The 12922-nt window shown below is 34.9% G+C and overlaps 1 protein-coding gene across 15 annotated transcripts in view; it reads left to right on the top strand.

The window, feature by feature from the left end:
- The window catches only part of MBNL3 (muscleblind like splicing regulator 3), a 124361-nt gene that overhangs the window by 89477 nt on the left and 21962 nt on the right, over positions 1 to 12922 (top strand). For all 15 annotated transcript variants that reach the window (XM_059679381.1, XM_059679391.1, XM_059679379.1 and 12 more), the window contains one exon: positions 3769 to 3933. In XM_059679381.1, coding sequence (XP_059535364.1) covers positions 3769 to 3933 — 165 coding nt within the window. The remainder of the gene's footprint in view (positions 1 to 3768; positions 3934 to 12922) is intronic.

The raw sequence follows: 12922 nt of genomic DNA on the forward strand, positions 1-12922 counted from the left end.
GGTGACTGTCATAGATACAAAATTTGTAATCCTTTATGACATGGTCTAATATTTTGAACTGAGCACATGGCAATTCTGAACTTCTTGGCCTTCTAGAGGACATGGGACACTATTGATTTGGCTTGGGAAACCTGATGTGTGATTTATTTTCAGACCAAGGGTCATTCTGGGCTGTTATAGACCCAGTGTGAGAGGTTATCTTGTGGCCCATCCAAAGTGCTTAGCTGGCTTAAGGACAACATTAGAATCTTTCTTTAAAAAATAATTCTCACCCAAGGATATTTTTCCATTGAATTTTAGAGAGAGTGGAAGGGAGGGGGAGAGACAGAGAGAGAAACATCTCTTGAAAGAGACACATCAATTGGTTGCCTCCCGCACATGTGCCCCTAACCAGGGCTGGGGATCAGCTTGCATCGAAGTACACAACCGAGGTACATGCCCTTGACTGGAGTCAAACTTGGGACTCTTCAGTCTGCAGGCCAACACTCTATCCACTGATCCAAACTGGCTGGGGCAACATTGGAACCTTTTTGTTCATAGGCATTTATTTCCCAAAGGACAAAAACAGTAGGTGATTATATATTGTGCTGGGCAGTTCTTTCCCTGCCTTTACCCCACCCCATTCATTCACGCTTACCAAAAAGCTTAATTCCCTACAAGGACTAAAGCAAATGTTAGCCAATGTCAAAAAAGTTTGCCCTCCCTCCGTCCAAACTGCAATTAAAATTTTTGGTGTATAATTAAGTCTGGCCTTTTGAAGACTGAATACTATACAGAGGAGATTTATTATCCTGAGTTCTAAAGTTGTTTTGAAAAAAAAAAATGAAGGACCTTGGTTTTCTTTTTGAAATATTGTGTTTCACAGATAACATTCATATAAAATTATTTGGTCTTCTCATTTACTGTTTGGGTAGAAAATGCAGATATTTTTGTTCTTTATAAGCTTTCTTTAACATAAGCAACAGTTTCTGATAAGGTACTATTGCTCTGCATCTGCATTTTATAAAGTTAAATTATGGATTCTGTCATTAAAAAGAGAATAGTTTATAAATCAAGTAAAATTTCATAAGTAAGTTTTTTTAAAAAATATCATGCTGCCTTATATTCCATAGTTCAGTTTTAAAACCCAACTTGATGTAATGTTTAAAGAGTAATTCTTTATCTATTTCTCTATACAGTTTTGCTTTGTGAAAAAAAATGTCATTAGTTTCCCAGGAAAAAAGCTTAAGAAAAGTTATTATATGTAAAGGAAAATTATATAAAAACACAAATGCAGGTAGTAACTCTTTATCTGAAGATTGGTAGGACATGTGCCAAATACCCCCTGTTTTCTCCCTCCTTTCCTTCCTATCCCGTCTCTGATTGTATTCAATGTAAATGATGTTAAAACTCTAAATTGTAACAAAAGTCAAACTCCTAATTATTTCTTTCCCCTTTAAAAAAAAAAAAAAGATCGCTTGTTTGGAATTTCTGAAAATATGAGACAGTCCTCATTTTACAGCTTTTTTTGGGGGGGGGGAGGGGTACAAATTGTGTTCTGTGTAAATGTCTATGGTTGTGTTTGCCACTTGTCTGGGAAAGCTACCAGGGTGGGTTTACAATTCTAAGGCAATCCTGCTTGGCAAGTGCCTAATTTCTTTTTTCATGGCTCGTTATGTAACTGTCCGAAAGTATGAGGATTTGAGTAAGGGTCCTAAATGTGAGTATGCAGGGAAAGAGAAAATAGTCTAATGGGAAGAAAGGCCAGGAATAAGTTATTTAGATCTGGTTAGGGGGCAGGCTTTCCGAATACCACTGCAATTAGTAATAAAAAGGACTGAAATTCAGAAGAGGAGTCAGAGAGATAGAGATTTAAGATCTGAGCAATTACTGTGATATATGAAATTTCACAAGAATTTCATTCCCTAAGGGAAAAGAGAGTAGAGAGGAGAGCAAATGATTTAGGACCAAACTTTGGGGAAATCTTTAATGTTAGGGTGTGAGAAGCAGAAGAGAAATGCTGAAGTATAAACTAACATGCTTGGCTGTGGAAGACACAAGTACCACTGCTCCCCAAGGCTGTTAATTCTGAGCCAGATAATCTCAGTTATGCTGGGTTGAGACTGGAGAATCTAGGGACTAAAATCATGTGACTATCTCTGGTTTGGTGCAGGTTGTGGGAAGTGTAAGACAGAGGCTCATGGTATCTGTTACAAGGCATATTAATGAGGGAGAATCTTCATTATTGTGATATTTAGTGCATATAAAAATTTATTACAGCCATAATATGTGCTAAAATTATATAGCTATTCTTAGGCTACTTTTATGAATTTGGGAAGATTGGGTTAATACCATTCTCAACTCTTAACTACTAATAAATTTTCCTTTTCCAGGATTTGCAGAGGAATGTAAAGGTACATTGAAACTAAGATATTATTTGATTTTATAAATCATTTAATTTGATTGAAAATAAAGTGATCCATGGGAGAAACAAAAGGGCAACCCTGACAGAAAACAATAATTGAACCTCTAATTTCTCAAGCCACATTTTCAGTTGTACTCAGCTTCTTGCCAGAGAAGGTAAAATAATAGAGCCACCTCATCCCAGTGACCTGATATTTAAAAGCACAGCTGCAGTACATTTGGTTTTTCATCATATGTAGCTCTATAAAGTTTTGAAGGAAACAACTTGATTCTCAGCAGAATTATAGGAAGGCTTTAGTAACAAGATAACTAAATATGGAGAAGTGATTGTGAGAACCATTTAGAAATCATAAATAAGGAAAATTCACGGCATGTGTTCAAAACACTTGATGAACTAACTCAGTGACGGCGAACCTTTTGAGCTCGGCGTGTCAGCATTTTGAAAAACCCTAACTTAACTCTGGTGCCATGTCACATATAGAAATTTTTTGATATTTGCAACCATAGTAAAACAAATACATATTTTTGATATTTATTTTATATATTTAAATGCCATTTAACAAAGAAAAATCAACCAAAAAAATGAGTTCACGTGTCACCTCTGACACGCGTGTCATATGTTCGCCATCACTGAACTAACTTATTTTCTCCTGGATCAAAACAAAAAAGTTGCCTTTTTTTATTCACCCATCTCTAGCATTTGTGGGGGTGAAAATTGCTTGCAGTTTTGCTTGCCTTAAACAAATTCTGGTGATCCCAGTAATCTAAATGAGAGAATCATTAGCTGCTTTATATAATGCTCATGAGTTAACCACAACAGGTCATTTTTGACAATGCAATATCTGTCCAGTTTTGTTACCACATAGTAAATACCATATATAGTAGCCGGGTCAACATTTAGGCAACACTAAAGATGCTTGGTTCCACAGGACTGACATATTATTCTGTTTGGAAGTGCTTAAGCCATCAATAAAACATTCATATAGCTGTGGCTCCAAAATAAAATTTGGTCTCAATTATCCAAGTGATCTAGAGCCATTGTCTCTGGAACCTAAAGAACAACATGGCTACCAGGCATAGGGATTTATTCTATGATTAAAAGAATGTCAGTGGATTTCAAGATTTTTTTCTCACATTGTACGGGTGCAGGGAAAAGAACTTTAGACCCTAAAATGTCCAGAATATTGGATCTAAAATTTAGAAAATATATTTATGCATATGTCATATATTTATATATATTCTTTCTCCACCCCTCAATTGAGAGACAATTTAACATTTTTCCCTTGATTTTCTCATTGTTTGATACACTTTTATATCAGATTTTTAGAAAAATTAATGAAAATTACTCTAATTCTTCATTTTTAGGGTCGATGTGCTAGAGAGAATTGCAAGTACCTTCACCCTCCTCCACACTTAAAAACGCAGCTGGAAATTAATGGACGGAACAATCTGATTCAACAAAAGACTGCCGCAGCCATGTTTGCCCAGCAGATGCAGTTTATGCTCCAAAATGCTCAAATGCCATCACTTGTAAGTCACAGCATTGTTTTTAAAAATTGCGTATGTGTACTTTTTTTTAAAGAATATATATCTACATTGGGATAACCTTGCAGGGCCTTTGGGACGTTAGTTACAGAAGGATTTAGGACACAAGCTAATATATTAATCGACACCACAAAGCTGCCCTGCATGTGAAGGGAGCAATCAGGTGTGTTCGGTTTAAAATCTGGGCTGTATTTAAACATGAATTCAGTTTATAGAAAAATATCAATAAAGGAACGGGCATTTTAAGATGAGGAGGAGGTTTGATTATTATTACATGATGTAAAACTGTGAATTCTATGATATTAAATTCAAACAGTTTTTGATGGTTTTGTTGTTACTTTTTAATAGACTTTTTATTTTAAAATAATTTTAAATTTAAAGAAAAGTCGCAAAGATAGTGCAAAAGGTTCCCAAATGATCTCTTACCCAGTTCCTCCCACTGTTAATATTTTCTCATGGTATTTTTGTCAAAACTAAGAAACTGACATTTACACATTACTGTTAACTAAACTCCAGACTTCATTCAGACCTCATCATTCTTTCTGTTCCAGTGTCCAATCCAGGGTACCACAGTGCATTGATTTGAATCTGTCCCCCTCTCTCCTCTGGTCTGTGACCATTTCTCAGTCTTTCCCTGTTTCCCATGACCTTGTCAGTCTTGAGGAACACTGGTCAGGTATTTGATGGTGGATTTAATTTGACCTAACCACAGAGTTTTCCTTTGCAGAAATTAATAAGATTATGGTGTCATTCTAGACCAGTATCTACTATTTGTGTGGATCAGTGAGCTTAGATCCTTTAAAAGCAAATTTTTCCTATTGATAATTCATCTTGTTTTGCTACCTTAAAATATAAAGTTGCAGTTTGATCTTTCAGGGGGAATTGAAAACTCCCTTTTCTACTGAATTTACCAGGTCTCAAATTTAGTTCAGTGATGTCTCATTCTAATTCTAGCCTGCCTACTTGTTTTAAACCATTAACAAGATACTAACTTGAAAGGTTTATGTTATCCTGTTACCTATTTCATCAGTGCTGATGAATGCTGAAAGATGTATATAGTATTTAGATACAATGAAAATGTGGGTGCAGAGAGCGGATTGACTATTCCATTATAAAGTTGATTCTCAGAATTAAAGGAGATATGTGTAGATAGGACACCCCTTAAGTACTCCATATTTATAGACAATGCACAAAACAGGTGGCAGGGGCATTGATGAGTCACTAAAATTTTGCACTATGATTCTCATTTCCCAGAACATCTAGACAAATTTAAGTAAAAATACATAGATTTCATGTTATATCAGTTTGCTATATATATATGCATATATGCCTTGGAATTCATTACTGATTAATTATGTTATAAATTAGTTCCCAGAAAGTCACCAGTGAGTTCCTCAGAGCTCCTCTTTGGCCTTCAGGATTACTTTACATGGTTGAACTCCTTCAAACTAGGCTTTCACGCACTGAAATATTTACATTTTTTCCTACTTCTAAAGTGGTAGGGAAGAGAAAATCTACTAGATACTGAGACAGGATAAACAAAGCCACAGAAGACTGAATGTGCTTGGTGAGTCCAGAAAATGTGAGTAGATGGGGAATAAGCCAAGGGAGTTTTTTCACCCATCCTTACTACTCTCAGCCTCTCGTGGGATGTCCCAATTTCAGACTGAACAAAGAATAGGAGCCAGATTTTATCACACACGTGAGCCCAGCCTTTTCTATAGAGCTGGAGTGTATGTATTTTCACAAGTCAAGAGACAGCATCAGGGTAGCAATCAAACGCCTGTTTCAGGGAATCAGAGCAAGGCCTAGGCTAAAATAGGGGTAGAGACAGAAGGCGGACTACTCATTTTCTATTCAGATTCTAGTAGAGTTTCTCCATTCCCAGTCTCAACCCTTTATGCATTATCGACCATGATGGCTCACACTGGGAAATAAGGGATGGATTTTTTTAGAGACTAAGAGATACATTGAGTTTTCTAGCCTCTTGTGCCTTCTAATTTGATTCTTCTTGCTTTCTATAATAGAATACATTTGCCTTATTTCTTCAGTGAGGGTAATTTTAGATTTCAGGCTGTAGAACATGACTAATATGACTCACAGGAATACAATTTTATTTTATAGCATATCACAAGATGTAGGTCATTACTTATAAGACCCCAGGGAACAACTGGAAATTGTTTTTCTAACTTGTGGATTATGTATTTAAAAATAGCTGTTGTGATGTCATAAACTGATAAAAGGTTAATTTTTGCAGTTATTACATGTTAAAAAAATTAACTCCACAATGGTTAATATGATCCTCTTTTGAGGTCTAGAAAGCTGCTTTGTAGGCATGTTGTAATTGAGCTAGTGACAATTTTAAATGACATTTACCATTGTGATTCAAAAGAAATGTTCTTTATTATGGATTTTGATATAACTATAACAGGAACAAGATTTTAATTAATTTCTCTGGTACCTACTCTCCCCAAACAATCCTTGATCCCTTTTAACACCTATCATAATGTGATTATTTTCTCTAAAATACTCACGTTTTGTTTAAATTTTCAATCCTGATGTTTGTATGGTTGTATATTAAGACCTACATGATATCACTGGCTTGAACTTCAGGTTTTTCCACAAAATATACTTTGATCTGTTTCTAAGATACCAGAAGAGCACGTCTACTTTTGGAAAACTGAGTATGGTTTGCTTATCAGAAGCCCTCAGATAAAGGGAATGTCAGCCTAAATGGGATGGTAGATAGAGAACAGATTCTGTTCAGTGTGACCGAACAATGAATAAAAGCCATACCTAGTCAATTGGGATGGAATGCTTGCTGTAGTGGACAAGTTTTTTCACTGTATTTAACAGGCCTGAATTTACATTTGCTAGTATAAATTTTCACCTCTGAAAGCGTTTGTTAGCCCTTTGGAGGAAGTTGAACAAGTGAGAGAAACCGTGTGACCCCCTAATATTTTTCAGTGTTGTTTAAGAGAATTTCTGATGTTCACAGCAAAAAATTATAAGTTTAAGAACTCACGGCATCATTAGGGAGGTAAACTTGAGCGCTGTACAAGAATTTTAGGAAAAGTAGACACACTGGATTACTCTCAAACAAAGCTAATGGTTTAAAATTTTAATTTCACAACTAGGAATTTTCATTACAGGGAGAAAGAAGTATCTCTGCTGGATGCAATATATATAAGTATAAAGTGCACACGGTGTTATAAGGCTATTAAAATATTTCTGATTTAGACATTTCACATAATCTAGACCTGTCCATATCTAGTAAATTTCTTTAGTTTCTCTCTGAATGTGTTGATTCACATGGAGGCAGTTCCTTACACATAGGTAAACTTGACTCAGTCGAGTGTATTCACCTGATGATTTATACAGAGATTATTGCCTTGGCACATTTGGCTCACCATCAAGGTGTGCCAAATCTGCTCTGCTTTATGCTTTTCATGGCTTGCATTCCTGTGGCCAGGTTATGGTGTCCCAAAACACAGAGGTTATAAGCATGGGTTTCATTCCAAGTTTTTCCTTCATTGCAGATAGAATCATCATCTGATGTCTGCTGGGATCCTCCCCACCTTTTAAAATGTTTTTTATAATTCTATTTCTTAAGTACATGTATCATAAACAAGCTTATATGTTTATATGATGTTAATATAGTAAGAAAGGAAGGTTATGTGACACTTCAGAACCCAAAGGGGAAACATAGGAAATTCTAATAGATAGGAAGAAGGGAGATATACTAATTAATAAGTAATATCATTATTGTTAGACCCTAATATTTTTAATGTTTTCCTTCTTTTTAAAATGGGAGCTATAAGGTATGTATCAGTATATGAAACTTTGGACTAAAACAGTTTTAATTAAGTTGAAAGAAAATTGCAAAATATTTATTTAATTTATAATTTTTGAGTTTAATGGTTAAATAATTTAGTAGTTTCTGACAAAAGGATAATATTTTTCACTCATCAAGGCACATTATACATTTTGCATATTAGCATCATAGTACATTTTTTTCTAGTTCACATAAACTAATTTTATTGACTGAATTCTTTATACTCTCTCCCTATAGTAATGGCCCTTTTATTAAAAATTATCATGACAATTAGGAAGAAAGGTGACATCTGTAATGCTTTCAAAAATAAAGATAAATTTACAATAAATAAAAAAATTATCATGAAAAAGGTAGCCAAGGTATTTTGTAAATTTCGAGGAACAGGAAACTATGTCCATATTCCAGATTACTAGTCTTGTGTATTTTAATGGCGGTTCTTCAGTGGATTTCTCAGTTTACCCACTTGCAAAATGACAAGTACCTGTTTCATATGGATGTGGTGACATTGAATGTCTTGTAAAGTGAGTTTTGCAAAATGTCCAAGTCAGTAGATTGTAAGGCTAATGTGTTCTTAATATAATTATGACTGCCATTATCATGTGAAGTTCCATAATGACAAGTTGACCAAATCACATCACAGGAGTGGATGGAGTAAAACCATACTATGAGCTCAAATTTCATCTGGATTTCACTACGTTTTCTAAAATATTAGAGAAGATTTTATTTACAGATAGCAACTGAAGCCTAACATTATTTATTTGTTCAACAAAACATTTCCAGGGTTATACTTAACTTGAGGTTAGTGAAGGCTCAGGAGCCCTCACTTTCAAGGCCCTTGGAGAAGCCCAAACAATATGTTTACAGTGGGTTTGTAAAATTTGCAAAATATATTTCTGTACAAACCTCTCCTCCCCAACTCTACTGAAAAACTTCAGGCCCTACACATCCTGGATTCACTCATGATTGCAATTACTGGTCCAAAGTAGAGTAGTTATTCAGGTTCTTTCCCAAAGTTATATACACTGCTTCAAGCTCCTTTTATAGTAAAACAAAATGAATGACACAGGTAGTAGGTTTGCTGCCTTCTGCCAAGTCTGTTAATTCATAATGAGAAATCCTTTTCCCAAAAATTAAGCAAAAATGCTACAATTTTGCAGACAAACAGAGGCAATTTGTACATGATATCTTTTATAGAGCCCAGTTTCTTTGGTAGTGATAAATCTCAAAATTCTCCCCTTATCCTCCTTCATATTTTCCCATGGGATATATTAAACGTAATCTCCTCTCAGTACATTGTGTGTCCTTTTCCTCTGGGGCTGATTAGCTCAGTTGGTTAGAGTCTGGTGCTCATGAAACCACGTGAGCCTGTTAGCTTTCCTGTTCTTGGTCACAGTCTATAGTCAGCTACCTCAAAAGTGCTTGCTGTTGATCACCAGTGAGATGAAGGTAGGAAGCTGGGAAACCTCTGTGTAAAGCTTTTTTCTTGATGGAAGATAAACAAAAAAACAACACTAACAATAAACAAAACCAGTGCTTGACAATTTCACCTATAGAGGATGATATTGTTTTCTTATCAAAGCCATCTCCTTGCTCAGATCTCCATCAGGAGACCTAGCATGAATCCTGTTGTTGCCACTGCACATGATACCAATATTAAAGTTAAACGGGTCCCCCAAACATTCCTAATTTGCCTTAATATCCTGTAAGGATCTACTGAATATTTTAAACCCTTCTTTACCTAATCTCCTCTCTTAAACCATTCTGTGAATACCAGTAATATTAACAATTCACTACTTCCCTAGAACCACAAGTTTTGTGTTAAGAAGTTACATATTTTAGTCTATAGTATCATTAAGTTGTTTTTCTCAGAACTCTTCAGTGAATACATTTGTGTACTTATGATTTATCCACTCCAATGTAAAAATGCATATATACATATGTGTGTATGTGTGCATCCATGCACATCCACACACATATATATGAGTGTATAAAATACCCTGTGCTTCTCATATTTTTTGATCTAGAATTTCACATCTATATCAAAAGACAATTTTTGAGTGGCAATTTGTTTAGTCTCCCTCAGTAGAGAGGAGATGCATTTGTCCACTGCTTTTGACCCTTGAGTGTTTCTTTTTGTACCGTAATTTTTAAATTGGATTTTTCTAATTGGTAATCATAAAAATAGTCAATGGCTTAGGAATCCCTTTTCACTCAATTCAATAAATATTTATTGAGCATCTACTCTGTGCCAAACATCTAAAAGGATAAGAGGTGGATAAAAAGATGAACTAGAAACAATCTCTACACTCTATGAAAGTATGACAATGGTAAGATGGTGAATTAATGTTTTTTTAACCCCATTACTTTCTGATATATACCTAATCTTCTGTATTTTTATAGCTTTGGGCTTTTCTTTTTTCTGTATATAGCTATCTTGCTATTACCATGCAAGGTTTTGTTTTGATTTGTGTTATTTTGGTGGTTGTGGTGGTTGTCGAACTCCTGATCATTATAACCCTTGGCATCCATTTATCCTGGAGTTGCACTGAGATATTTATAGTCTCCAGCCTCCATGTGTTTGTTTGTTTGTTTTTTGCTTTTCTAAGATCTTGCCATTCCTCTCCTCAAAAAATCTATATTTAGTTTCATACCTTTTGTTTAAATTGAGTAGCCATTTGATTTTATAAAAATACTTTTCCTTTTCTAGTAGCATGCTAAAGTTAAGTGAATTGTCATTACTATTACATTGTGGCTCACCAACAAGTAATTTTTAGGTTAGTTCTTGTTCACTTCTTGGGAACAAAGTAAAAAATGTCTTGTCCATATAAGGAAGAAGTCATTTGCCCTCTTTCCAGATCCTTACCTCTAGTCATCCTTTGGTGATATGCTGATCTGTGTGTAAGTTCGCCGTTATAACTCCTGGCCTATTCTGTAGCTTGTCCTCCACCCAATACAGGCAGATCCAAATCAGGATTCGTCCTCTTTTGCATGCTATACTTTACACCTTTTATACCCACAATAATCTATTAATCCTTCACCTACCTGCCTACCTTCAATGCTTCCTCTTACTTAGAGATTTCTGTGACTAATAAGGTCAGAAAATCCAGGTCTAGGTGAGAACAGCTATCTACTTTTGACCCTTGAACTTATTTTTTCCTTAGCGTTCTCTGGAGCCATGGCGACTTATTCATTAACAAGTATGATTAGTACATAAACACCACTATCTGCTTGTGTCTGTTTATAAAGTTAACTCTCAATTACCGAGGGACCAATTAACTATTGGAGGTTATGTGGGTCTCATGCTGTGCCTTTTGGCCACTCCAGTCCCTGCAAAAATTCACACACACAGTGTGGAGATGACCAAGCAAATCTATGAGACCAAGATTATTCATTTGTGCTTCATGTGAACAGTTACTAAAGTCTGATAGAAACTAAAATTATACATTTTGATGTGCTTTGGGATAATCTAAGGATAGAAATATGCATGGTGATGGTGAAACAAGCTTCCTTTTGTACCATATAAATTCTTTTAAATGAGCAATAAAACTAAGGTATTATGGGTGCTAGTAAAAGTTAAGAGGACTATTTTTCTGGTATTAAAATCAAGTCAACAAATTGTTACCAAATGTTTACCATCCTATAAAAGAAAATGTTTAGTCATCCACCTCTAAATAGGACCTCAGAGATGAAAGGCCTCAATTATTATATTCCTTTCTGGCCAGGATTAGCCAAAGTGACTTTGCATTCATCCGACAATAATTGTAACTGACCTCGGATATTGTTGAAACAACTACAAATAGATCTAGGCTGTTGGGGAGACACAAAGATTGAATTAGCATAATATTTACCATTTATTTCTTTATACTAGCTTGAGGAATAACCCATTTAAGTATTAAATCAATGTTTCTAAAGTGTATGTGTAAACTGGACATATATATTTGAGGCATAATTTTTCATTGAATTATATTATTATTCAGTGGTGCTTCAAAATCCTTTGAGACCAATATGTGGTGACTCCTAAAATTTTGTCTGTATAGGATTACATCTGTCTTTGTCACTGAGTAGTTATTCTTCTATTAACAAGTAGTTAAGAATCCTAATTTTAGTGACAATTTAAAGGAACATTTCAGTGAATACTTCAGTATTGGTTTCTTAAGCCAAACGTTTTCAACTTCTAGAATCTTGCCAAAAAGTATTAAATTCGCATCAATAGATTTATATATAATTAGTACTTTAATCTAGAAATTGATGGAGTGCTTTATTTTTGGGAATCCTCTAGAATGAGGGTCAACAAACTTTCCTGTAAATGACTAAATAGTAAAGATTTTAGGCTTTGTGGGACAATGGGCAAAGTTGAAGATATTATGTAGGCAAGAGAGAAAACAAGTATCCACAACTTTTTGTAATACAGATCTACTAGTGAGCACAGTTGACTTTATTTGTGGACACTAAAATATGAATTTCAAATAATTTCCATGCACTATGAAATATACTTTTTTAACCATTTAAAAATGTAGGAACCATTGTTACCAACTTGGCCATACAAAGCAAGGCAGACAGGTCCTTGAACTTCCGGAGATTGCATGCAGCTTTGATCTGACTCTCAGAGAAATCCAAGACTAAAAAAGATTAGGGGGCATTGTTCTAGAGACAATTCACTGATTTTTAGGAGGCATTTCCTAAGGCCCTTAGAGTTTCTAGGGAATCTGTGGGAATTCCTACTCTAGGAGCTAATCCTGCTAGAGACAGTGAGGGTAAATAATTCTCTAGGTGATCTTTTATTCAGAAAGTCAACTGTCTTCACCATTCTTGTTGGTTTTATAAAACTCAGAGAAAATTGAAAACCCACACCTCTGGTTTTAGGAGGAAAAGTCTTCTCATATTTTCAAATATTTAGAAAATAATTTAGGTTCAAATGAATATCTGAAACATATTTAAAGTGTCTAGAGACCATTTCAGGCTATAAATAGAAATCACATTCAACCTGCTAGGAACTTTTTTCTTTAAAACAAAGATTACCCCTTGGAACAGTTTATATTATTTCAAATGAAATTTAAGGCTGCAATGTAGGTATAAGCAGGATTAAATTTACTTATTAAAGCTGAATGTGCAAGCTTGCAGGTTTCTTGGCTTAATGGG

The sequence above is a fragment of the Myotis daubentonii genome, chromosome X, assembly GCF_963259705.1.
Source record: "Myotis daubentonii chromosome X, mMyoDau2.1, whole genome shotgun sequence".
Classification (NCBI taxonomy): Eukaryota; Metazoa; Chordata; class Mammalia; order Chiroptera; family Vespertilionidae; genus Myotis; species Myotis daubentonii.